At 48.5% G+C, this 25,747-nt stretch overlaps 1 protein-coding gene across 11 annotated transcripts in view; it reads right to left on the reverse strand.

Moving 5' to 3' along the window:
* Positions 1–81: 81 nt before the first annotated feature.
* The window catches only part of PPP1R13B (protein phosphatase 1 regulatory subunit 13B), a 115,241-nt gene continuing 89,575 nt past the window's right edge, over positions 82–25,747 (reverse strand). For 5 of the 11 annotated variants that reach the window (XM_014347714.5, XM_034938234.4, XM_063596405.1 and 2 more), the window contains exons 5-17: positions 23,957–24,058; positions 20,381–20,555; positions 19,310–19,506; positions 16,110–16,250; positions 12,699–12,879; positions 8,984–9,153; positions 8,120–8,621; positions 6,151–6,920; positions 5,214–5,351; positions 5,007–5,140; positions 4,022–4,188; positions 2,333–2,532; positions 82–1,528 (exon numbers count right to left, since the gene is read on the reverse strand). In XM_014347714.5, coding sequence (XP_014203200.3) covers positions 1,487–1,528; positions 2,333–2,532; positions 4,022–4,188; positions 5,007–5,140; positions 5,214–5,351; positions 6,151–6,920; positions 8,120–8,621; positions 8,984–9,153; positions 12,699–12,879; positions 16,110–16,250; positions 19,310–19,506; positions 20,381–20,555; positions 23,957–24,058 — 2,919 coding nt within the window. In that variant the 3' untranslated portion in view covers positions 82–1,486. Of the gene's footprint in view, positions 1,529–2,332; positions 2,533–3,547; positions 3,728–4,021; positions 4,189–5,006; positions 5,141–5,213; positions 5,352–6,150; positions 6,921–8,119; positions 8,622–8,983; positions 9,154–12,698; positions 12,880–16,109; positions 16,251–19,309; positions 19,507–20,380; positions 20,556–23,956; positions 24,059–25,747 lie in introns of those variants that run through there. The other 6 variants (XM_034938232.3, XM_034938233.2, XM_063596401.1 and 3 more) reach the window with 3 other exon arrangements.

The following is a 25,747-nucleotide window of genomic DNA, read 5'->3' on the forward strand; positions in this document are numbered from 1 at the left end:
AGGCCTCGCCTTCCTGTGTCCAGATCACCTGAACCCTCGTGCCACAGCGCAGTCTGGGTCCAGAAAGAAGACTCACAGCCGCCGGGGTGAGACGGGTTTATTGTGCACATTTACACAGCGTCAGCAGCGTCGGGGCTGGCAGTGGCCATGCTCCTGTGGCCGGGCTGCTCTACAATGGCGTTCACTTTTCTTCACCACACTATGTACAGTCAGTGCTCCGAGGTGATGGGCTACAGTGCTGCATCAATGAGTCTATACACACATTTTTACATAAATTACACACAAGACTCATACATGAAAAATAGAGCCTAAGGGCCTGTATTTTAATGAGAAAAAAAAATTTCCAACATAGTTCGGGTAGCTTTGAATGGTCTAGTCAAAAAATACTTTTGGTATATAAAAAGCCTGTACGTACAATTCACACCTCAGTGAAGTGCCATCCTTGCCTTGAGGCTAGGCCTGGGACAAAGGTGGTGGCCTCACAGCCAGCCCAGGCAGGGAGATCAGCAGAGAGGGGTGGCCCCTGACCCCAGCTCCTCTGCCCCAGCTGCTGCCCCTTGGTGGCGGCCCCTCCTGACACCAGGCGTCTGCCATCCTTCAGGCACCAAACAGCCCCGTCTACCTGGCCCTGGTCTGCCCTCACACCAGTCCACCCCCAGCCCCAACCCCAACCACCCTCTGCTGCCACGGCCTCCAGCACCTGACTCCATTCAGAGAACTGAATTTGAGCTTGCAGGGGTGAGAACCACACTGAGCAGCATGACAGGCTGTGAGATCGGAGGAGAAGAGTATATGCTGAGGCTCTCCCAGTTGTCACTTGGTCTTAGGGGTCCTGGTGCCTGTGGCGCGGCAGTCCAGCCACAGTGCTGGGCCTGCACAATCAGCCTTTAGGTGAACTGGAACAGGAAGCGGAACCCCCAAGGCGGCCGAGCAGAGTGGGTACTGGGAGGCATACACACTGGGCAGCAACACTGGATATGTTTCCATACAGAGGCTCCTTTGGTGATGAAGGGAAGAAGGATCATGTGTGGGGAGTGTGAGAAAGGATGAGTGTCCGATTCGGTGACAGGAGGCAGGGCGGTCGCAGGGGAGCAGACCTCACAGCGGCGGACACTGTTCACTGCTGGAGGGGGTGATGGCCTCGGGGCCAAGTCAGTAAAAGCTTCTGTCTTCACTGGCAACCAACCAGGGGTTATGGGACTTCTTAATGGCAAGAGGGGTGGGTGTTTTGAAAGTGGGTATTTATTTGGATTTACAGTAATTGGCAAAATTCAGTCCTTGGAGGCGAAAGTACCTCTCCCAGTTATGGGCAAACTGGAGAAAGGGCCTCACCTGGAAACTGTAGGATTCACATTGTGGACGCTGTCTGCTAAAGTGAGCACCATTAAGACCATTTTCTAGCTGCAGCTTTCCTGGAAAACAGCACAATAATCTCTTAAGTGGCTCCTGGTAGCTGGCAAGACCATGCGGTGCTCCAAAAGGAAGTTCAGGCCAGTGTTCGCTGTCGGGGTTTGATCCGTGGATACAGCTGGGAAGCAACGGAGCCGCGTCAGGACAGGAAGCCACACACGGAGCAGGGCCAGCCAGACCCGACCCCTGCTCCTCACCTCAGCCACCCTAGACAGCCGTGCAGCACCCTTGTCCCTCAGGCCTACACTCAGCTGCACCTCTACACTGAGACCCACCCAGCCCTCTTTAAAATGTGCCTCGTACCCCCAGAAGATCCTGTTTTTCTCACAACACTTCCTGCCACCTAAAGACTTGTGACTGCCTGTGGCTCTCAAGGTCATAAGCTCCCCTGGGCAAGGGTCTCTGCCTGGCTCCCTGCTGTGTTTGCCTGGCCAAGAACGTTGGCTCAACAGGAAGCCCCTGGCAGCTCTGCAGGGCACAAAGAGAGCAGAGGCAGCTCCCTCTGCCAGAGGACTGAGGGAATCACAAGTCCAACACAGAGCTAGCAGCCTGCACGTTCCCACCTCTCCCTCCACTGGAGAAATTTCTAGGCTGCAGAGATTTCTAGATTGGGGAAAGTGTGGGTGGGGTGAGCCGGGCCACTTGGTGAAGTTCATCATGAACCGAGCTCATTGAGCGGCCCCTCACTGGGGCACTCAGCCTCCGCACGGGCCTCCATGGCATAAGCATGGCTGGGGGAACCTCCTGGGGCCCTGCCTGAGCCTCATGCCAGCTCTGCCAAGTAGGCACCTCCCCCTCTACAGAGGGGGCTGCTGAGGCTCAGAGAAGCGAAGCCTCCCTCCCCAGCCCCACAGCAGGATAGGACCACACGCTGTACAGAGACACGGACGGCTAGTTTCCCGTAAGTAACCTGAGTGCTCACCCCCAGCAGGTTTTTGGGCACATAGCCCTCCCGGTCTCCAAGGCGAGCCCACCACCACTCAGTCTCGCTTTCGTCCTTGCGCCTCAGGATGGTGAGGGCGTCCCCTTCGTGGAAGGACAGCTCGTCACTGTTCTGGGCCTCGTAGTCCCACAGAGCATACACCACACCTTTGTTCATCACACCCAGCTTTTCCTGCACCCCTGGAACCAGAGAGCAATGGTCAGGCCTCAGCGGAGGGTGGCCTGCAGTGAGGGACCCTGCTCGAGGAATAGGACACAGTCATGCTGCTGCCGAGGCTGCTCTCAGCAGGCCCCACAGAGGCCAGCGAGGGAGATGAGAGACTATTGGAGACTAGGGCCCCCACCTGATACCTCCCCTGCCCGGCCCAGCTGCTGCTCCTGCTGCCGGCCCTTTCTAAGTCCTGCAGGACAGACAGGACAAACGAGCTCCTGAGCCCCAGGGCAAAAGTGTGCTGTTCTTAAGGTGACACTTAGCAATCACAGCCAGAACAGATTTCTAAAGTCACTAGCTAGAGCAGCTGTGACTGCTCTTGGATGGTAATGAACAAACTACACACAACTGAGCCCCGACTGAGCAGCTACTTGTGGGTTCCCAAGAAAGGGCCCTTCTGTGGGACACTCTGCTTCTGAGGCCCAGTTGTGGTGACCATGGGGAGCTTCCCTTCCCTGTGGTGGTGCCACTGTGACTGCAGCCTCCTCCTCACACTGGCGGGACTCACCTGGGGGCTGCTGTGCCTCCCCTAGCCCTGCCACACAGCCTGAGAGTTTGTTGCTTGGCTCTGTTGTGGGAGCTTGGGCCAAAGAGGGCATCACATGGCTGTTTTCATGGATAATTTCAAACCTAGGGTCCAGTGTAGGGCACATAGTATGTTCTCAAGTAATGTGTGGAATAAATGACTTGTGACTGTTTAATACTCAGAATAGAGAAGATGTTCCAGCTCTTGGAAAATGCGGCCCTGGCTAAAGCAGCTTAATTAGGACATGAGCCTCATTCATCAAATGTTTCCGGGGAATGGCCAGGGCCCCAGGCCACCCCAGGAAAGGAGCTGGCCCTGCTTCCAGAAGCAAGGGTACAGAACATCTATGCAAAGCACAGCCAAGTCATTTTGTTTTCTTGGGAATCTGGCACAGAATCCTTCTAACAACATGGACTTTCAAACATGTTTTCAGGAATGAAAACAAGGGGCAGTGTGACCTTCACTCGAGTGAGACATCCTGGCTGCCCCTGAAGAAGGTGGAACAGCTCGAGAATGCTGTGCTGCCAGGCACGGTGGCTCACACCTGTGATCCCAGCACTTTAGGAGGCTGAAAGTGGGCAGATCGCTGGAGCCCAGAAGTTCGAGACCACCCTGGGCAACATGGCGAAACACTGTCTCTACAAAAAAAAAAAAAGTACAAAAAATTAGCTGGCTGTGGTGGGACAAGCCTGTAGTCCCAGCTACTTGGGAGGCTGAAGTGGGAGGATCAATTGAGCCCGGGAGGTCGAGGCTGCAGTGAGCCATGATTGCGACATTGCACTCCAGCCTGGGTGACAGAATGAGACCTTGTCTCCTGTCTTAAAAAAAACAAACAGAAAGCTGTGCTGAAGCTTCTCTGGCACCGGCTGACTGTTGCCATGGCAGTACCACAGCAGACAGCACCACTGTGGCCCCAGGCCTCCCCTGCGTACCATATAGAAACTGGGAGCACTGGATGTAGCCTTCCTCCATCTCCTCACACTTGTCTGCAGCAGTTTCAATGTCGCTTATGGTTGAGGCAAAAATGGCGGCACCACTCTCCACCAGCTGTTTGCAGAGGTGAACGCTGTTACAAGAGGCAGCGCAGTGCAGCGGCGTCCTGGAATAGAGCGTGGGTGAAGGTGCAGGCCTGGCACTGCCTGTCCTGTAGGACGTGGCCCTCAGAGATTTCCCTCTAAGGAATCTCGCGGAAGGCGTTCGCCTTTGTGCCATCAAGTCTCAGTGTTGTTTCTTTAAAGGCAGGATTTCCACGAGCCAATTGTTTCAGACCATACATACATTTTGAAAAGGGGGCACAGGGAATGGGTTAAGAAATGGCCAATCCACAGATGTTCACGCCACACTGCATGGTGATGTGAATGTACATAACACACTGAAACGCACATTTAAAAATAGCTAAGATGGGAAATTTTATGTTATGTGTATTTTACCACGATTCAAATACAGCACAATGTCAGCTGTCTGATAGTTCAAAATAACCCCCACAGGAGACCAACACGCCTCGCCCAGCAGCAGAGCTCCCGAAGGCAAACGGAATGAACAATGCGACAACCTACATGCCTGACCCAGGGGGATGCTGAGGCTGCTTTTCACACGGAGCACAGAGTGTGAAGAGTCCATACGGAACATATGAGAAGGGGAAGACGGAATGATTCACAGAATGCTTAGACTGCAATGTTAATGATGAGGCACAGAAAGAGCATAATCACAGCCACGTTTTTAACAAAATCATCAAGAGAAAAGGCTGGAAAAAAAGGCAAGGAAACCCTGGCAACAGCTGTCTTTCAAGGATGAAATGATGGGTGTTCTTGCTCTAATTCTCTCTTCCGTGCTTCCTAATTGTCTAGAACACGCCTGTTTTCCTTATGCAAAGCAGGGTAAGTAAATCTGTCCACCCCACACTCCTATGGGCCTCACCATCCATCACTATCAGCAGCATTCACGTTGACACCAAAATCCAGCAGGAACTTCACGATGTGATGGTGGCCGGCGCAGACGGCGTTGTGCAGTGGGGTGATCCCTTCGTCGTTGGGCTTGCTGGGATCTTCCACCTAGGACACACGGCCTGTGAGCGCCCATCCCCTCGCCCCCAGCAGCGTGCACTGGTCCCCGGCTGCAGCTCACCTCATAGATGATCCTCTGCACCAGATCGAACTCTCCTTCCAGAGACGCGTCTAGGAGCAGTGCCAGGGGGTTAAACCGGACTCTCAGCCCGTGCCCCGTCCGCTCCGAGTTGGGCTTCTTCAAGTTGGTCCGCTTGCTCTGTTGGGAAGGAAGCACGCTTTCCAGTGAAAGGTGGCCCACTAAAGTCTAAGAACCCACGCCTGCTGGGAAAGAGTGGTGAGAGCTACAGCCCAAAGACAGTGGCTCCGCAAAGCAGCCCTGGAGTGGCAGCAGTAGCAGCGCCCAGGTGACCGCCTCAAATAAGGGCCAGGGCCACTCTGCTCACTACAAGGGAGAGCCCTGTCTGAGGCCTGAGTCCCTGGCTCACGCACAAAGGGACACGGCCGTGTTTGAGCTTCTGGCCACTCCTCGGAAGACTCTGTGGGAGGGAGGGTGGCGTGTGACTGCCAAGTAGCTGATGGGAGCCAGCAGCTCGTTCCTGCCCACTTGCGACAGGGTTCTTCCTGCTATGGCACCGATCCTAATGGAGAGAATCCCACTGAGGGTTCCCTGAGATGGCGCCTGGCTCCCCCTCTGCTCCATCAACACTGACCTCCCACCCAGGGCCTTTGTTTAGATGCTTCTTCCCTCATCTCTCTACAGGACCTTCAGGTGCCAGCGACAGCTCCCCTTCCTCAGGAAAGCCTCTGGAGCTCCCTGACCAGCTGTCTGGGAAAGGCTTGGCCACACTGTGCATTTGTGTGGCCGAGCCCCATTTGTCATGCCTTTTCATGCCCCATTTGTCTGTGTGACTGTCCGTCCTCCCTACAAGACGTAACTCAGGGACATCCCTGGTTCCCACCGCTCCCAGCACAGCCTGACCAAGGGAAGGACCCCAGAGGTCCTAGTTGCATGAATGACCAGGAAGGCCAGGCTTTGGTCTAGCAATGACACCCACCGTGGAGGTGGCAGGAGGGTGGCTGGCAGGGGGAAGAGGTGCTGGAGGGACCTGCTCTTCCCCTGGAGATGGGGCCTCAGCCACAGGACTCGGGATCTGCTCCGTGGTGGGGACCGTGGCCACGTTGTTGTTATTGTCCTCTGCCGGCTCGGCAGTTTGGTGGGTGGTTTGGGGACAGATGAGCTCCTCTGGTTCGGGGGAAGGTAACTCATTATCATTGGCATCTGATGACGGGGCAGGCTCAGCGGGGAGTGGGGCTGTGGGCTGGGCAGGGGGGAGCTCTTCCAGGTTTCCATTGGCATTGGTGTTTCCATTGTCCACATCGGCCAAGGTGCCCATGAAGTCCTGGGAGGGGCTGGGCTGGTAGAAAGGGGTGCCCTCCATGCCACCGGCCAGGGTGTTGAAGCGCTGGTACAGCAGCTTCTGGATGTTGGGCCCGCCGGGGCCCTCGGGCTCTGTGATGGAGCTGCGCTTTTTCAGGGGCCGGGGCGCGTTGGCCAGCTTCCTGCGGAGGGCCTCCAGGTCTGCATCACTCTGGTAGCGCAGTGGCGAATGCACGATGGGCGTGAGCTTGGTGGGGCTGAGTGGCCGTGGCAGGCTCTCCACGGTGCTGCCATCTGCGGGGGCGGCGGGGCCATCCTGCTCAGGCTCTTTCTCAGCACTTTCTGAAGATGGCTGAGGCTGTGGTGTGCCCGTGGACAGCGACCCGTGAAGAAACGGCAGCGGCGATGGAGAGGTTGAACCCGAAGGTAAAACGGGCTTACCATACACTGGGGAAGACACAAAGGACAGAGGCAATTTCGACCTCACTACAGAGATCTAGTCACACACACCTATGATTACATCAGAGACAGGCTCCTGCAAAGACACACATATACATCTGCTGCTGTTCTTCAATTCTCATTTCAAATCTCTGAGGAAACCTCCCCCTCCTAGAGCCTCCACTGACTCCTTCTGAAAGGTGCAGTGCCTCTCTAATGTGTCGGTTTTTACATTTGGGTTTCCAGAACTGGAGCTTTTTCAAAAGAAAAAAATAGGGTGCTAACCCGACTTTTCCTGCCGCAGACAAGCCTGCCTGTTTTCTGGCCAAGGAAAAAGACAAAAACCACTAAACATGCATCTGATTCTTGGACTAACTCACATGATGGAGACACATGCGCCTCCTCAGAGCAGGAAGGTTTTACTTGGAGGTCCAGGAGCTCTTGAGAATGGTCTAAGCCTTTCCCACCACAGCCAGAACCCTCCCCACAAGGGAACACTGCACCACCACCTGGGAGGTCCCTGTGCAGGAAGTGACTAGGCACGTCCAGGAATCCCTCAACTGTGAGTCTAGAAGCTGCAGCCAATGCCCAGGAATGTCTAAGAAGGCCCTAGCCTAGACCTGACCCGCGGCCTCCTCCCGTAAGAGTCGGAAACACCATCAGCCTCTGTGGTAGGTGTGGAACTAAGCTACCTTCTCTCAGCTGCCTTCTCAGAACATCTGAGCTCCATAACCCAAACCAAGGCTTTCCTCCCCTCTGGGCTATGGGGAAGGCTCCTACGCAGCAGATGCACCTCCTTAAACTGCCCATGCCCAGGGGTCGGGCTCAGCCGCTACCAGGAGGGCCAGTGGTCAAGGCCACCCTCTACGCACTGGACAGCTCCCGGCACAAGTTACCACGAAACAGAAGGAAAAGAGGAAATTCTTGACATCTCACCCTTCCCGGAGCTGGATTTCCTAAGTAGCACAGGGAGGCGGCTGCTCAGACAGGAAGTCAGAGAACTGTGAGCCATCTGCAAAACGGCCTCCTCCATGCATTCCAGCTTCCATTCCCTTCTGACACTGACACCCAAGGCTGTACTTTTATGTAAGAATTAAATTTAATCCTAAATAGCACGTGGCCCAAACGTAAAGAAATACATTAGTATTTTCTTAATTAAAAGTATAATTTCCTAGCCCCAAGAAAAGGAGAGTATAAACCCACTCTACCTGCTTTAACTGACTTATTTAAGGCGCTGTGTGCTGCCGGCTGGTAATTCTTAGGTGGTGTGGCTTGCTGGAGGTACATGGAGTATATGGAACTTGAATTCACTGTCTGGGGTCCTTTCCTGGGAGACTGTGGCCTTGACCCTTTATCAGCCAGGAAGGGCCTAATGGCCACTGTCAGTGGGAGTTCAGGCTTGCTGTCCCCAGCTGGAAATGCAGGTGGTCCCGCTGGCGGGTACGTGGGACTTGGCGGTACGGAAATCCTCTGCTGAATCTGTTGTGAGGAGCCTGGCTGGGGGGTGTTGCCTGTGGGGGGCAGCAGGGTGGGCCTCTGTCGACTTGGCAGGCCTGCACTGGGCCTGGGCAAGCTGCCTTCCTTCCTCCTTTCCAGGGAGCTTGTCGACCCAGGACCCAGAGGTGTAGGACTTGGGTATGTCCCATAGCTTGGAGGCAGCTGCTTGCCTACACCCGGGATGGGAGGTGGCACTTTACCAATCTCGATGCCCTAAGTTTAGGTGTTAAGAAGAAAAACAAAGTCACCCTTTGAACAGTTAAGAATATTTCCACCCACATTCCCAAGAGAATACACAGTAGAATTTGTAATCCGTCAAATTGGCTGTGACCAGGACTTGGGGCACACTGTTGAGCTCATTGCCTGTCTGCAAAAGTTCTGACCGAAAGGTGTGTGTACTCGTGGGCTGCTCAGGCTCTTAGGGCCCAGTAACCCTCTAGGACTTTGGGTGTTGTCTGGACAATAACAGGATTAACTTGCCTCCTGACAAGTCATACCCTTTAGCTTAGTACTAAGGCAGAAGAGAGCCCTGTTGAAGAGCCCGCTTGTGTTCTGTGGTAAAGGCACAGGCCTACCGGCTTCTCCGTGGGTCCCAGTGCTGAGAAGGGCACAGGCTGGCTGGAGACAGTGCCCTGCTTGACAGACCCCTCCACGCTCGGATCCTTCCAGTCTGCACCGGCCACCTGCACTGGTTTCACGGAAGAGCTAGAATTCTGTTTTAATGTTGGCCAGTTTCCATCATTAGCTTGAAAAGAACACAGAACTTAGGTAAAACTTTTCTCAATGTAGTTGAACCAACCTAAGAATAACACTCTGCCAGAAACAAAAACAGCACTGGGACATCCCATTCTGATGCAGATCCATTAACCGAGTGGTCGACCACCAGCCACATGCACAACTGCTGATCTCCTCCAGCACCCACAGACCCGTGCACAAGAGCAAGGGACGGGCTCTGCTGGCAGCTCACTGCCAACGCCCAAATCGCCTCAAGTGTTACCAGAGACTCACGCCAAACCAAGGCTCCACTGGTGCGGGCCTGGGGCTGCGCCCTATTTCAACACAGGTCAAATCCATTGCATCAGCACCACCAAACAAAATAAGCACTGGCCCTTACTTTTGAAACACTATTTATGAATACAATTACATAGAGCAATAAAAAAGATTTATCTTTTGACTTCATAATAGGTTTGACCTGTAGTACTTTAATTATTGAGATAAAAATTTCTGCCCTCTAAGGTAACTTATGATCACAGGAGGCCCGTGCAGGTTCCCACTGATTTGCGTAGCAGGAGGAGCAGGCTATCATTCTGTTGCAGTGATTAGAAAGCCGGTCATCAACCCCAAGTTTTCAGGAAAGCCACTGAAATGACAGGTTCTTTACAGAGTATTTTCCAAACTGAAAAAGGGTGCAGAAGTATCCCCTTGTAACACAAGGCCCCTCACAGTGGCCGAAAGTCCATTATAACACAGGCTCCTGGTTCTCTTTTACAGGAACAGGTGCTGAACTGAACTAAAGTGTTCAACGCTTCCAGCGCCATCAGCAATATGGGACAGACAGAAATCAGAGGGACTCTTTTAGGCCCTCCTGGCAGGAACAGCACATCCCCTTCCCTTATCCCATCTGCCAGCACAGGCAGGAGGGGATAACTAAGCAGCAGCAGGAAAATCAGTGGTCCTCACAACAACGTCTGAGCCAGAACTCTGGACTCATAGCACATGACGAGGAAGCTTCCCGGCTGCGCCCTGAGCGCCTGGGCAACACAGGGCCCATCAGCCGCAGCCTCACACGGCTTGCTCCTAAGCCAAACTGAGCCGATGCAGCCGCACCGCACCCCCAGCTGCATACACTGCTGGGCTGTGAACTTATGATGCAGGCTCCAGGCAGCAGCTTCTGAGACGGCTCTAGTCAAGCCCCGTGGGTCCTGGCGAGGCATTCCAAGGCCCCTGGACCCACTGCCATCTTGCTCCATGTGGCCTGGAGGATGTGTGGCCAGAAACCTGCAGCCTCCCCAAGGACAGGGCCTGTGGTCTCAGGGTCACAGGGAATGTGGCTGTCCAGGTGCTTCAGAAACCACCCAGCAACAACAGGAAGTTTTATGGAAATCAGCCATAGTGGGGACTAAAAAGCAATTTTCTCCTTTCTTCAGAAGAAGGCAAGAGGTACAGAAGGAAAATCATTTTATAGAGGAACAATTATCTTTTAGTATGATTGTAAAACTAAAAGCCTCATAATAAACTCAGAAATATCTTAATTTTGTAAAAACAAACAAAAAACCCTCCAAAACAAAACCCGTGCTACGCCAGCGTCTGTCCCTTGGTGTCACACCCTTTCTAAGGATGGGAGGGTGCACGTGGCCCCCACCCAAACTCCATACCTGTCTGTTGAAGAAAGGGACAAATTATGTTTGTGTGGCATCTTTTTCAAATCTAGATGTGATGAGCAGACCTTTGTCAGTTTGGAAAAACAAGTGACAGGTGATTTTGTACATATTAAAGAGGATGCAGCTTCCCACTAAGCTTGTCAGCCAACATACGGTTTACAAATGGGCTTGCAGAGGGCCGCGAGGAGCCATAATTAGGCCCGACGTCGAGGTCTGACACTGTCCATGAGCTGGTCACTCTGGGTTTACTGTGGCCATCTGTGTGACACAGAACCAGGACAGCCAACGGCAAGGGATTAGAGTCCCTGCCAGGAGGTTTCACAGCCCAGCTCCACCTCTGGGCTGAGCTGCTGCCCCCACTCTGAAGGTGAGCACAGGTTCCCCGTGTCCATGACCTTCATCCACAGCAGAGGCTAGGACCAGGGCTTTGTGAAGGCATCTCCTTGCTGCAACCCCTTGAGGCAGCACAGCAGACACCAACAAGGACGGGACACAGGAGACATTCTCACCTTGGGGAGTTTCTCAAAGGAAGTCAGCAGAGAAGTAGCTGGCTGTGCTAATTACCTCCCACTGGAAACAGACAAATATCTACTCCTACCACAGGGTGGTTCAAACTATAAATAACAGCTTAGCAGAGAAACCTGCAGTTAGGGGTTCATGCCAACCCCACACTTTATGTGGCTGCTGAGACACGGCCGTAAGGGATCTGAGTGGGGGCTTGTGGCTCACAAGGGCTGGTGATGCTCTTCTCTTTCGGAGTTCATAACAAGACCCAAGCTCCCCAGTGGGGGCAACAGATGTGTCGCTGTCCCTCCTGGGGGCCAGGCAAGAGAAAATGAAGCAAACAAAGATGAGCACAAATCCACCACAATCCCGAAAAAGGGGCTCGAAACACAGGCCTGATGGCCAGAGAGTAACAGTACTGTTTTCATAAACGAAGGAATGTTTCAATACATCAGGACAGGGATTCCTGATGCTGTGTGTTTCAGGGAAATGTGTCAACCTCAGTCATAAAGAAAGTCTTATTGCAAGGAAGCCCCAACACTTTTAATGCACTGGTTGAGAAACAGACTGTCCATGAACAGCTTGCCCTCTGCTTGGCAGGGGCACCACCCATGGACTACACTGGAGGTCCAAGTCCATCACACAGCACCATTGTGAGGTCAAGACCAAACCAACGATGTGTGGACTTTGATCAATGAGGACAGAGCGCTGTTTGTAGGGGCAGCCCCTCCACTTGGCTGGCTGCAGCCGAGTTGTGGTGAGGCATCCATGCCGGGCCTCAGTGTCCTCAGAGTAAATAAACCTGCAGTAAGAGAGGACACTCGTGGGTCAGTTTTTTTTGTTTTGTTTTGTTTTGTTTTGAGATGAAGTTTCACTCTTGTTGCCCAGGCTGAAGCACAGTGGCACGATCTCACTGCAACCTCCGCCTCCCAGGTTCAAGTGATTCTCCCGCCTCAGCATCCTGAGTAGCTGGGATTACAGGTGCACACCACCACGCCCGGCTAATTTTCGTAGTTTTAGTAAAGACAGGGTTTCCCCATGTTGGCCAGGCTGGTCTTGAACTCCTGACCTCAGGTGATCCACCCGCCTTGGCCTCCCAAAGTGCTGGGATTACAGGCGTGAGCCACCGCACCCGGCCCATGGATCAGAGTTTTAATTAATCATTTGTGTTTTGAAAAGCCACAGAGTAGAGACCTCTAGTTCAGTAAAAATAACTTGTTTTCCTTTTAGGATCGTTACCACGGGGGAACACAGCTCTCCAAGCGCCTCACGGGGAGACTGAGCCTGGAGTCTGATGATGTGTGGGGCAGAGCCTCAGGAGCCTGCCCCACCCCCTGCCCCTCCACCGCAGGCCCCATTCCCTGCTCACAAACTCTCCCCCAGGAAGAGGGCCAGGACCACTCACCGGATTTGGATCTTCCATGAGCAGCATTTGAGGCAATACTGAGAGACTGGGGCTTTATGGGGTCCCCCAGCACAGGAAAGCTTCCGGCACAGGGAACCTGGATATAAGGCCCCACAGCAGCGACCCTGCCCGATGTGCTCAGAGGGGACTGTGGTGATGACGTGCCGTTCACACGGTTCAGCTACAAATTGGGAAGAAATGAGAGTCAAGATTCTCCTACATTCAAAGAAGTCCTAAGCCTAGTGCAAGAGACTGCCAGCTCGGACAGAAAGCACTCACTCAGTGGTTGGTTTTTAGGAAGCCTGTCATCTGGAAAGATCAGCATCTAGAAGGGGAGACTGTGGAGAAGGAACTGTAGCTTCCTATGAGCAATTCTCTGACAACACCCACCCATCTGGAGCTGTACACATGAGGAGCTGATGTGAGGGCAGAGCAACTTCCCCGTGATCCACATGCAGCTTCCCTCTTACTCAGGATACTCTTCCTCCCTTGAGTGGGCACAGAGACACTGGTCAAATCCTGGGCTCTGAGCCTGGCTTCAAATCCCCTCTGTGACTTACTCGCTGTGCTGCTTCGGGCAGGTGACTCAGCCTCTGTGCTCACACCCGTGGAGTCGGGATAAGGGCTGTAGCCGGTACTGTCTAAGCCACGTGGGGCACAGTGAGCATGCAAGGCTCTGACCCCCAGCAATGGGCCCAGTTCCCTGAAGGCAGCGCTGCCTTTCTCAGCCAGGACACAGAGCCACAGACAGAGGACACTGTTCACATAACACTGCTCAGGAACAGAGGCGCCTGGAACAGGGATTCTAGAGAACTACTGACTCCTCAAGATCTCAATATAGGCTCTAAATAGGATCCATAACCCCTGTGATTGTAAGATTCTATATGCATGAGGACAGGTCATTTCGGGGTGAGGGGTTATGGCTTTCACAATTGCTCAAAGGTACCTAGGACCTTTGGGTGGAGACGCATCTCTGCAAAAATACTGACTTCTTCAAGGCGATCCCTTGAAGTGTAGGTGGAATGAATCTAGCTGTTTGTGATGGACAACTTTACACATCACCTTGGCTAGGTCACGGTAACCGGATATTTGGCCAAATACCAGACAACATGTTGCTGAAAAGGTATTTTCCAGATGAGATTAACTTTTTTTTTTTTAATTTCCATAGGTTTTTGGGAAACAGGTGGTGTTTGGTTACATGAGTAAGTTATTTAGTGGTGATTTGTGAGATTTGGTGCACTCTAGCAGTGTACACTGCACACAATTTGTAGTCTTTTATCCCTCACTCCCTTCCCACCCTTTCCCCGAGTCCCCAAAGTCAACTGTGTCATTGTTATGCCTTTGCATCCTCATAGCTTAGCTCCCACTTATGAGTGAGAACATACAATGTTTGGTTTTCCATTCCTGAGTTACTTCACTTAGAATAATAGTCTCCAATCTGGAAGAGATTAACTTTCAAATTGTTAGATTTGAGTAAAGCAGATGACCCTCTAGAAGGTGGGTGGGCCCCATCCAATCAGTGGAATGCCTTAAGAGAAACAGAGAGATGCCCTGAGAAAGCGGGATCCTGCCTAGAGTTGGCCTTCGGACTCCAGCTGCAACATCCCCCCCTGGGCCTCCAGGCTGCCGGCTGGCCTCACAGATTCTGGACTTGCCAACGTCCACAATCATGTGAGCCAATTCCTTAAATCACATACACACACACACACACACACGCGCGCGCGCGCGTGCACGCGCACGCTACTGGTTCTCTTTCTCTGGGAAGCCCTGACTACTACGCCATTACTGAGGAGCATATGTAAGCACAGGGAAAGTGCTTGCAGCCTCTCTCTCACATGGCCTCTTTGTTGTTAATCTTGAGAAAAAGGAAAACCAACATCTGAAATCATAAAGTTGTACAAATAAACTACTGATCTTTAAACTCACTGTGTTGTTTTTTTAAAAGAAGGGCAGATTTGTAAATGAGAGACTGTGACATCCACAGAACTGGAAGCTCCCTTCTACGTCTACCACCCTCCACACCCACTCCCCCTAGGCAAAGGCCTTCAAGCCCATGCTGCCTCCTCAGGGCATCTTTCAGAGCAGTAGAGGCTAACAAGAGGACACTATTCTGTCACCAAACTATATGCAGAAGGGAGATGTGGGAAGGGAGTCCTTGCTGGTGGGTCAGGAGAGTGGGTGCTCCATTCTCCTACCACGAGGGCAGAATGCACTCAGCTCTGCATTCAGGCACTGCTCCCCTAATCACTGAGTGCCACAGGTGCGAGAAAGTCAAGTGCCACATCCGGCCAAAGACACAGAGTGCAGGCGCCCCTCCTCCATGCAGGCGGCTCAGTGGTACATGTGCTCACCAATGCACTGTGAGCGGCAGCAAGACTCAGGACTCCCTGCCTGACTACAGAGGGTGGTAAAGGGGTTATAGGCTCTGGGACCAGGGAATAGCTTTCAGATGGTGCAACCAGAATGAAGTAACGACCTGGAAAGACACCCGTGCTGCAGTTAGAAAAAGACAAGGTGAGCAGTGAGACTAGTGTAATTCCTGCAATCCCATTTTCAGTTAAAGTTCTGTACCTTTGTGTCTTTATTAGGGAAAAGACTGGAACCATTAGCAACTATCACCTCTAGAGAACAGGGTGGAAAGGACTTTCACATTTTCCCTTAAATATTTCTGTACTTAAGAGATTTATCTTAAGGAATCGACTCATGTGATTGTGGATGCTGGCAAGTCCAAAATCTTTGATACTGAATTTCAAAGGTTAATAAATACTCATTTTTTCAATGAGCATTTATTCAATGAGTATTTTATCGTATTATTTATTCAATGAGTATTTATTCAATGAGTATTTTATTGTATTACTTTTTCAATGAGTATTTACTACCTTTAAAATTCAGTATCAAATAAGGATTTTTTAGAAGCATAACCCCTTATATAGCATTTTGGTCAAGAGTTTACAAAATCCTTCCACATGGCTTATTTATAAGAATCCTTACAACAACTCACGGGGCAGGTAGGACAAATCACTTTACAGCAAGAACATGAGGCTACGCAAGTCAAAGAATTTGCTCAAACTGGCACAGCTTAAAATGGCAGAGTGCGGACCGTGACAGATGCTGTGACTCCAGAGCCAACAGCATCCCCCAGTGAAGAGGAGACAGAAACACATGGGGAGGAAGGAAGGCCAGGACACTGAGAGCAAGGCTGCAGGCTGAGGATGGTTCTGCCTCCACACACCAGGAAATAAATGAGTCACTGGGAGAAGGAACTTTGTTCTGTCATTTTTGATGGTTTATGGCCTATTTATGTTTTATCAGTTATGGTGGATGGGGGAGCATACTGCTACTTACAGAAGATGGGCAATGCTTGGATAAACTATCTTTAGTAGTTTATCTCACAAAAACTTTTTCACATGCCTGAATTTTTTTCCCATAGAGACGTTCACGCAGTTCACTGATTCGCTTGTCCATCATGGCCACCTCCATGTTGCGCTTATTTAAGAGTTCCTTCTGCTGCTGAAGTTTTGAATTTTGTTCCTGGTTAAGCTGGTTACGAATCTACAAACCACAAAATACAACTTTTATGATTTGCGTTAATTAAAAGTCAAATTCTCATTGCCAGGGAGATTAAAAAAGAAAAAGTAGCATTAAGTTCTCATGTATATTTACATGCATGCACTGCCACCTTGTGTGGAATATTTCACAGGTACAGCAGAGATGAGCCAGGACAGCGTTCTCATGGAACAAAGAAAGAGCAAACATCTGTAAGCATCTTCTTCAAAGCACACGAAATGACTAGTGCCAATGATGATTACAGGAGACTGAGTGCGGTGTTTGGGACTCTCAGAAACTAAAGGATGCTCTGCTCCACCCCATGGAGCTGCTTCAGGCCTGAGCCCACCGCATGATGCACCTTACTGTGGAGGCAGCAGGAAATTCAAAAAGGACCAAAAAGGATGGCCTGAGTCACCAAGTGAAGCACCTTTACATCATTTTAGTGGCTTGCAACCAGCATTTTAAAGAAATGAACTAGGACAGAACAGAAAATATCAGAGTGTACTTCCCATAGTAAGAGTTGTCTTAAACTTTCGGATGCCCACAGCACTAGTGCATACACACTTCCATGTGTATACTCAACAGGACGTAAAATGTACTTTTAAAAACTGGATTGCAGGCCGGGTGCGGTGGCTCACGCCTGTAATCCCAGCACTCTGGGAGGCCGAGGTGGGTGGATCACCTGAGGTCAAGAGTTCAAGACCAGCCTGGCCAACATGGTAAAACCCTGTCTCTACTAAAAATACAAAAATTAGCCGGGTGTGGTGGCATGCGCCTATAATCCCAGCTACTCGGGAGGCTGAGGCAGGAGAATTGCTTGAAACCAGGAGGCGGTGTTTGCAGTGAGCTGAGATTGCCCCACTGCACTCCAGCCTGGGTGACAGAGGCAGACTCTGTCTCGAAAAACAAACAAACAAAAAACAACAATAAAAACTGGGTTGCAGGCTGGGCGCAGTGGCTCACGCCTATAATCCCAATACTTTGGGAGGCCAAGGTAGGCAGATCACGAGGTCAGGAGTTCGAGACCAGCCTGGCCAACATGGTGAAACTCCGTCTCTAATAAAAATACAAAAATTAGCCAGGTATGGTGGCGGGTGCCTGTAATCCCAGCTACTGGGGAGGCTGAGGCAGGAGAATCGCTTGAACCCTGGAGGCAGAGGTTGCAGTGAGCCGAGATCGTGCCACTGAACTCCAGCCTTGGACTCTGTCTCAAAAAAAAGAAAAACAAAACAACATCAACAAAAACAAACAAACAAAAACCTGGATTGCAGTCCAAAAAGTTGGAAATAAATGACATCCTTATATTACACTCATCGCATTTCACCGAAAAATCCTTAAAACGCTGCACTTTTAACAATCGCTTAAAATGTAGAAGTCATGAAACCTTATAATACTGTAGTACTTCTATGCATTTATGTTAAAGAACTTAACAGCAACCACAAGTGATTTTACTCTATGTAGTTAAATACCCTCATTTCATAAAATGATATAATATTTTTTATAGCAAGTGCTAATAAAGCAGCAAGACCTATTTCTGGCTTGAAAAATCGCCTGCTGAATGACAACTTCTGAGAAATGAAAATCTTAAGGATTGTTAAGGACTGAATGTGTCCCCCAAAATCTCTATGTTGAAGCCCTAACCCCATTGTAATGGTGTCTGGAGGCAGGGTCTTTAGGAGGTAATTAGGTTTAAGCGAGGTCATGAGAGTGGGGCCCCCCATGATGAAGTTCACGGAGAGAGACTAGAACTCTCTCTCCACTACGTGGGGACACAGCGAGAAGGCGGCTCTCTGCAAGCCAGGGAGTGAACATTCACTGGGAACTGAATTTGCTGGCACCTTGATCTTGGAATTCCAGCCTCCAGAACGGTGGGAAATAAATGTCTATAGTTTAAGCCATCCAGCCTATGATATTTTGTTATAGCAGTCTGAGCTAAGACAAAGATTTAACAATAGGCACCTAGCTCATCAAAAGAGTTTACACAAAGGCCTTAAAATATCACCCTAATTCTTTACTGGATTATTATCTGCTAATTGAATTATTTTGTGCTGAAAACATCCTAAGTGAAAGAAGCCGGTCACAAAGGACCGCATACAGGGTGTGTTTTGGTTAATATCCTTTAACCAAAATGCTGGGGACCTGGAGCATTTCAGATGTTGGATTCATTCAGATTTTTAAATATTTATGTTATATTTACCTGTTTAGCATCCTTCCTAATCTGGAAATCCAAAATCCAAAATGCTCCAATGAGCATGTATTTCCTTTGCATGCCACGCTGGAGCTCAGGAAGTTTCAGATTTGAAGCATTTTAGATTATCGGATTAAGGATGCTCAACCTGTACTGCATGATTCCATTCATATGAAACGTCCAGAATAGGCAAATCTACAGAGACAGAAAGTAGATCTGTGGCTGCCAGGCTCTGGAGGGTATGGAGGTTGTGGGGTGATGGCTAAGAGGTGCGGGCCTTTTTTTTGGGTGATAAAAATGTTCTAAAATTAACTGTGGTGGTGGATGTAACTGACAAGTCGGTGAAGGTACTGAAGCCACTGAATTGTATCCTTGAAATGGATGAATTGTACGCTGTGTGAATTATATCCTTTTTTTTTTTTTTTTTGAGACAGAGTCTCACTCTGTCACCCAGGCTGGAGTGCAGTGGTGCAATCTTGGCTTACTGCAGCCTCTGCCTCCCGGGTTCAAGTGATTCTTCTGCCTCAGCCTCCCAAGTGGCTGAGACTACAGGCATGCGCCACCACGCCCAGCTAATTTTTCTATTTTTAGTAGAGACGGGGTTTCACCATATTGGCCAGGCTGGTCTCAAACTCCTGATCTTGTGATCTGCCCGCCTTGGCTTCCCAAAGTGCTGGGATTATAGGCGTGAGCTACCGCACCCGGCCTATCCCAAGTCATTTAAAAAATTATTTTGTACTGAATATATCTTGTGCCTACTATTAAATTAGAATCTACTAATTTGTTTCCACTTCCTAAGGTTTCCAACCCATGCTAATGAAAGATAGAAAGATGAGAATGTTTTAATACAACCATTGCCAGACCCAGGAGTTACCTGTAGTTCTTGGTACAGTCTTTTTAACTCCACCGCCGCTGGTCCCGTCAATTTGCCATTGTAAGACTGGAACCCATTCAGTTTTCCTTTCTTTAAATCTTCCAATTGCTGACTAAGCTGATCAACCCTTAAAATTGCAGTCTGTACTTCCTGCTTCTTTTCCTGGAACATGGCACTGAACCTTTCTATTTCAGCAGCTATAATTGACCACACAAGAAAAGAATAAAAGATTTAGTTGATCCTTTTTTTTTTTTCATTTCTATACACTGAACTTAATTCTAGTATCATTTAGTGCCAGACCGTGGAGAAAGCTGTGATATGCAGAATCCACAACACATTTCAAAAAGCCTTTGGGACACATGTATCTGATTACTCATAAAGCAAACAATTATATTTGCATTAATTCCCGACTATTCTTTAGGGTAATCAGTCCATAAGCTAGTTTGTTCAAGTGACTTAGAAATCTCTGAGACCAAAGGTTTTGTGAAGGCAGGGCCATCCAAGCCTCTCTCATGCATCACTGTGACTTAAAGTAGGCACAGACTGAACCAATGAATAAAATAAGAGTTCATACAGAAAAAAAGTGAGCATCAGCATAACTTATCTTAATGCATGGATACAAGTTAAGTTATTCAAGAAAAACAGACCCTCTGAATGAGTAAGTCTTGGAGCGCCCCACCCTAATCCAAAGGGCCGCGGGTACCAATGTAACAAGAGGATCTTTCTACTGCGTCTGAGGGCCGCAAGAGATCTTTTTATTTTTTTTTGAGACAGGGTCTCATTGTCATTCAGGCTGGGGAGCACTGGCCGGATCATGGCTTACTGCAGCCTTGACCTCCCAGGCTCAAGCAATCCTCCCACCTCAGCCTCTCAAGTAGCTGGGACTACACAATTTTAAGATCACTTAACCTAACCCACCCATCCTTTTAGATGCAAATAACAGAGCAAAACTTGAGCACACTTGCTATTTAGTCCTGTGAATTTGTGACTGAATTGTCAGGCAGTTAGACTATGTTTCACTGGATCTGGGCCTGGTGAGAGTGGTGTCGAGGGGGTGTTGCAGGCACGTACACAGATTGCCGTTCATGATTTTGCTGTAGTCGACTTGTCCTCTCATGGCACGAATTTTCTTCAGCTTGTTCTCCTGGGCTTCAACTCGTTCTTTCAATTTCTGAAGCTTTTCATTTTCAGAAATAGACTGCTGCTGACGGCGCTCCTGTTGCTTTAGAAAATGTAAACGCTGTTCCTAACAAAAGAAAGAAAAATGTAACTTTGAAAATTGAAGGCTGGGTGCGGTGGCTCACATCTGTAATTCCAGCACTTTGAGAGGCTGAGGTAGGTGGATCACCTGAGGTCAGGAGTTCGAGACCAGCCTGGCCAACATGGTGAAACCCTGTCTCTACTAAAAATGCACAAAGTAACTGGGCGTGGTGTGCGCCTGTAGTCCCAGCTACTTGGGAGGCTGAGGCAGAAGAATCGCTTGAAACCAGGAGATGGAGGTTGCAGTGAGCTGAGATCGTGCCACTGCACTCCAGCCTGGGTGCCAGAGTGAGACTCAGTCTCAAAAAAAAAAAAAAAAAAATTGAAACTTATGATTACTTTTATATACTCAAAAAGAAAAATGTGAGAGTATTCTACAGTATCACTCATCTTAAAGAATACTAAAACACTAGAGGAATCTTATATCAGACCATACAAAACTGAAATTACTGGGCGTACCTAAGTATGAAATAGTAAGAGCTGGGGGATTTTTAAGAGAGAGGGTTTTCTTTTTCTTCTTTTTTTTTTCTTTTGAGACGGAGTCTCGCTCTGTTGCCCAGGCTGGAGTGCAGTGGCATGATCTCGGCTCACTGCAAGCTCTGCCTCCCGGGTTCACACCATTCTCCTGACTCAGCCTACCGAGTAGCTGGGACTACAGGCGCCCACCACCATGCCCAGCTAATTTTTTTGTATTTTTTTAGTAGAGACAGGGTTTCACCGTGTTAGCCAGGATGGTCTCGATCTCCTGACCTCGTGATCCACCCGCCTCGGCCTCCCAAAGTGCTGGGATTACAGGCGTGAGCCACCGCGCCCGGTGAGAGAGGGTTTTCTTATGTACACTCATCTACACCAGTTAATATAAGCGCTTCTGCAGAAAACCTTCCAGCAGGAGAACATGCACTAACACAGTCTCCTCTTCACTCTATCACATCCGTGATGTTCCAGTGAGCCTTACTTTCCTGGTGCAAGTAATACATTTCCTGCTGCTACAAAGTGGCTTCCAAGAATCTAATTCATTTCCTAAAGGAAATGAACACTGACCAGCAGAGAATTTTACACTGAAAAGAGATAAAGGTGATCAGTAAGGAGATAAATCTTCAATTTGTTGTGATACTGAACAATCAAGGAAGTGTCTGCTTCTTCAGGATTATTTTCTTCAATAAGGAAACATTTTAGAGTCAAACAATACCAGAACAATCTAAAAATAACAATATATGCAACATTCTTCAATAGGGTTTTCCCTATTAGTGTGAAAACATACCTTAAAGAGTCAACATTAAGTATTCATGATCCCATATGTATGCATAAAATACACCTACATAGGGAGAGGTTTAAGGTGTGATTATGAAGGCACTACATACTACACTCTAAGGTAAAACAATATGTGCTTAAATATTTAAGATGTAGCATTAACTTGTGATTCACATTACTGAAAATATCTACAACTATTTTGAACAGCAATACTCTTGGATCAATATTTGGAAAAAAATAAAAAGCAGAATTAGAAAATTTTTACAATGACATAATACTATGTATATTTTATCTTAGAAATCTTATTAATGGGATAAAGTACTTTCCAACTGAACTTAACTTTTAATCATTTTCTCATAAATCCAATAAATACTGAGACAACTTTTTAAAACAAGTCCAACCCAAATTATTATTTACATAAAAGTGGATAGTACAATGAAGTATACAGTCATTCAATAAATTTTTAAAAATCAGATTGGACATTTTAGTCATAAAGAAAATCTCTCTACAGAAGAAAGCAATAAGAACCTAGTTGGTAATGTTTAAATGTTATCTTTAAAGCCAGTTTGGAATTTTTTTTTTTTTTTTCATTTTGAGACAGAGCCTTGCTCTGTCACCCAGGCTGCAGTGCAATGGCGCGATCTCAGCTCACTGCAACCTCCACCGCCCGGCTTCAAGCGACTCTCCTGCTCAGCCTGAGTGGCTGGGATTACAGGCGTTAGCCACTACATCTGGCTAATTTTTGTATTTTTAGTATAGACAGGGTTTCACCATGTTGGCCAGGCTGGTCTCGAACTCCTGACCTCAGATGATCCACCTGCCTCGGCCTCCCAAAGTGCTGGGATTACAGGTATAAGCCACCACGCCCGGCCAGTTTCAGAATATTTTAAGATCATTTACAACATGAATCATTTCCAGCAGGCATGTGTGATACATCTGATGTTTCAATTAAATATGACTAAACCATTACTTAGAAAGATTCGAGTTTCAATAACCAGTGTAGAACTCAGTATATATAATAAGCATTATCTATACCCCGCACTGTAATAAACCAAACAAGTCCAGCCTAGAGTAGCACATGGGGAAGCCCCGTTAACCACCTGTCATTGTCTTCGTGGCCCTAATCAGTGTTTTCATCACGGATTGCTGCTTTCTTCTTGAACATTAATACCAATGACACAGCCAAGAACATACCCAGAGGCAAAAGGAGATAACAAAAGCACCCTTTCTTCCCGATTTCTTTGTTTTTTTTTTCTTTTGAGATGGAGTCTCGCTCTGTTGCTCAGGCTGGAGTGCAGTGGCACAATCTCGGCTCACTGCAAGCTCTGCCTCCTGGGTTCACACCATTCTCCCGCCTCAGCCTCCCGATTAGCTGGGACTACAGGCGCCTGCCACCATGCCCGGGTAATTTTTTTAAATATTTTTAGTAGAGACAGAGTTTCACCATGTTAGCCAGGATGGCCTCAATCTCCTGACCTTGTGAGCCGCCCGCTTTGGCCTCCCAAAGTGCTGGGATTACAGGAGTGAGCCACTGCACCCAGCCTTTTTTTTTTTTTTTTAATACAGGGTCTCACTTAGTCTGTCACCCAGGCTGGAATGCAGTGGCATGATCTTGGCTCACTGCAACCAACTCCTGGGCTCAAGTGATCCTCCTGCCTTAACCTCCCATGTAGCTGGGACCACAGCCACATGCCACCATGCCTGACTAATTTTTACTTTTTGTAGAGACAGGGTCTCACTATGTTTCCCAGGCTGGTCCTGAACTCCTGGGCTCCAGCAATCCTCCTGCCTTGGCCTCCCAGAGTGCTGGGATTACAGGCAGGAGCCACTGTGCCTGGCCCCTTTCCAAATTTTATCTATGATTTTAATAAGGTCATCAGTTTCCTGTTTGGGGTGTCTATTGTATGTGTCAAAGGTGAGATGCTCTTGTTCTGATAGCTTCCCAACTTCCAGAAACTACAGTATGCATATATTATTATGGAAGTGATAACAAAGAGAGAAAGACTGCATTTAGCACTCCTATGGCATGGTCCTATTTTATAAGCGTTACCCAAGAATATATTAACCCCAGTCTAAAATGATGGTTAAAGAAGGTACTTTTTGAACAATGTTTCAATACCTCTTTTTATAACTTACCTTGGCAACCAACATCTGCTGCTGATTTTCAATCTGCTGCTGTTGCCTAGCTGCCATATCTTGGAGCTCTGAGAGGGTAAGTTCAACACGTGGATTCCCAACCTAAACAAAAAGCACTTATTTTGGAACATAAGTTTATCTGCATAATTGTCTGTCTCTAGTGTCAAAACTCACACATATCAGGACTTTAGATAGGATCCCTAGTAGTGAGGAGAGTACCAACTAGTTTATTTTCTTGTAAGAACTTTTCCTAATTGTTGACTGCTTTTATGAAATATAAATAACTGTTTTTCTAATGCATAAACATCAGATACTGTATTTAGTAAGGGCTCAAGTTTAAGCAAACATTTGCAAATGTGTATTATGAGTGACATTCCTCCTTCTGGAATGACAATTTAGTAGGTATATTTGAGCAAATGGGGCTGTCAAATGTTTAAGGATACACAACCAAAAATATAAATATGCAGGTAACGCCTAAGAACAAATGTCATCTCACTATCACCTGATCTCAGGAAATGAAAATACGTAACAGATTCTAATATATGAATAACTCACTAAAAACACCATATGCATGACTTACATGAAGAACACATCATCCGAGAGAATTACATATGTGAAATCAACATGCAAAGTAACATCTAGATGAATGCAGTTGGCTGTTTCTCCATTCTCCAATCTCTGTCAATGATGCCCTGAACTAAACACTTTACATATATGACCCATTTCGGCCTCAGAATGACCAATGAGGTGGGTACTGTTACATCCCTGTTTTACAGATAAGAAAACAAGCACAGGGCAGTCAGCTTGTGAGGCAGAGCAGAGACACAGAGTCCATGTTCTCGACTGTTCCTCACAGTTCATTACTTACTAAGCCCACACCACGTGCACTGTGTACTGTGACAGACATGCTATGAGCATTGTGCCATATGCTCTTCAAAACAAATCTGCATGGGGTTGTGGGGGTTATGTGAGCCCCCACTCTGGGTGAGGAGCTATGGGGGTGAGGGGAAGGAGCATGCCTAGAGGCACGCAGCTCATTAAAGCCCTAGAGCTCCATTCTCACAAGCCCATCTCCAAACCCTTCAGTTCTGAGCAGGGAGGCCACACAGTTCCTCCTCAAGCTCCCACGTTCTACTTCTAGGTTCATATATAGTCTTAGGATACCTTCACCTTCTGCCACCCTTAAACCTCTTATAATTCTTAATAGTCAGTTACAGTTCCTGTTCCTCCAGCTCCATGTCTTCCCAAACTTTTATGATGTTTGAGCACATTCTTGACTCTTGAAACATGGGATCAGGATTTAACAGTCTTTTTTTTTTTTTTCTTGAGACGGAGTCTCGCTCTGTCACCCAGGCTGGAGTGCAGTGGTGCGATCTTGGCTCACTGCAACCTCCGCCTCCTGGGCTCAAGCAATTCTCCTGCCTCAGTCTCCCGAATAGCTGGGACTACAGGTGCCCACCACCACACCCAGCTAATTTTTGTTATTTTTAGTAGGGACAGGGTTTCACCATATTGGCCAGGCTGGTCTTGAACTCCTGACCTCGTGATCTGCCTGCCTTGGCCTCCCAAAGTGCTGGGATTACAGGCATGAGCCACCGCGCCCGGCTAGATTTAACAGTCTTAACTGGAACCACCATTCTGTTTATCTAAAAATCCTGAAAAAGCAATACGGTACAATATATATATATATATATTTTTAATTTAGAGACTGAATCTCACTCTGTCACCCAGGCTGGGGTACAGTGGTGCAATCACTGCAGCCTTAAGCTATCCTCTCGCCTAGCTAGGACT

Source organism: Pan paniscus, chromosome 15 (genome assembly GCF_029289425.2).
Source record: "Pan paniscus chromosome 15, NHGRI_mPanPan1-v2.0_pri, whole genome shotgun sequence".
Classification (NCBI taxonomy): domain Eukaryota; kingdom Metazoa; phylum Chordata; class Mammalia; order Primates; family Hominidae; genus Pan; species Pan paniscus.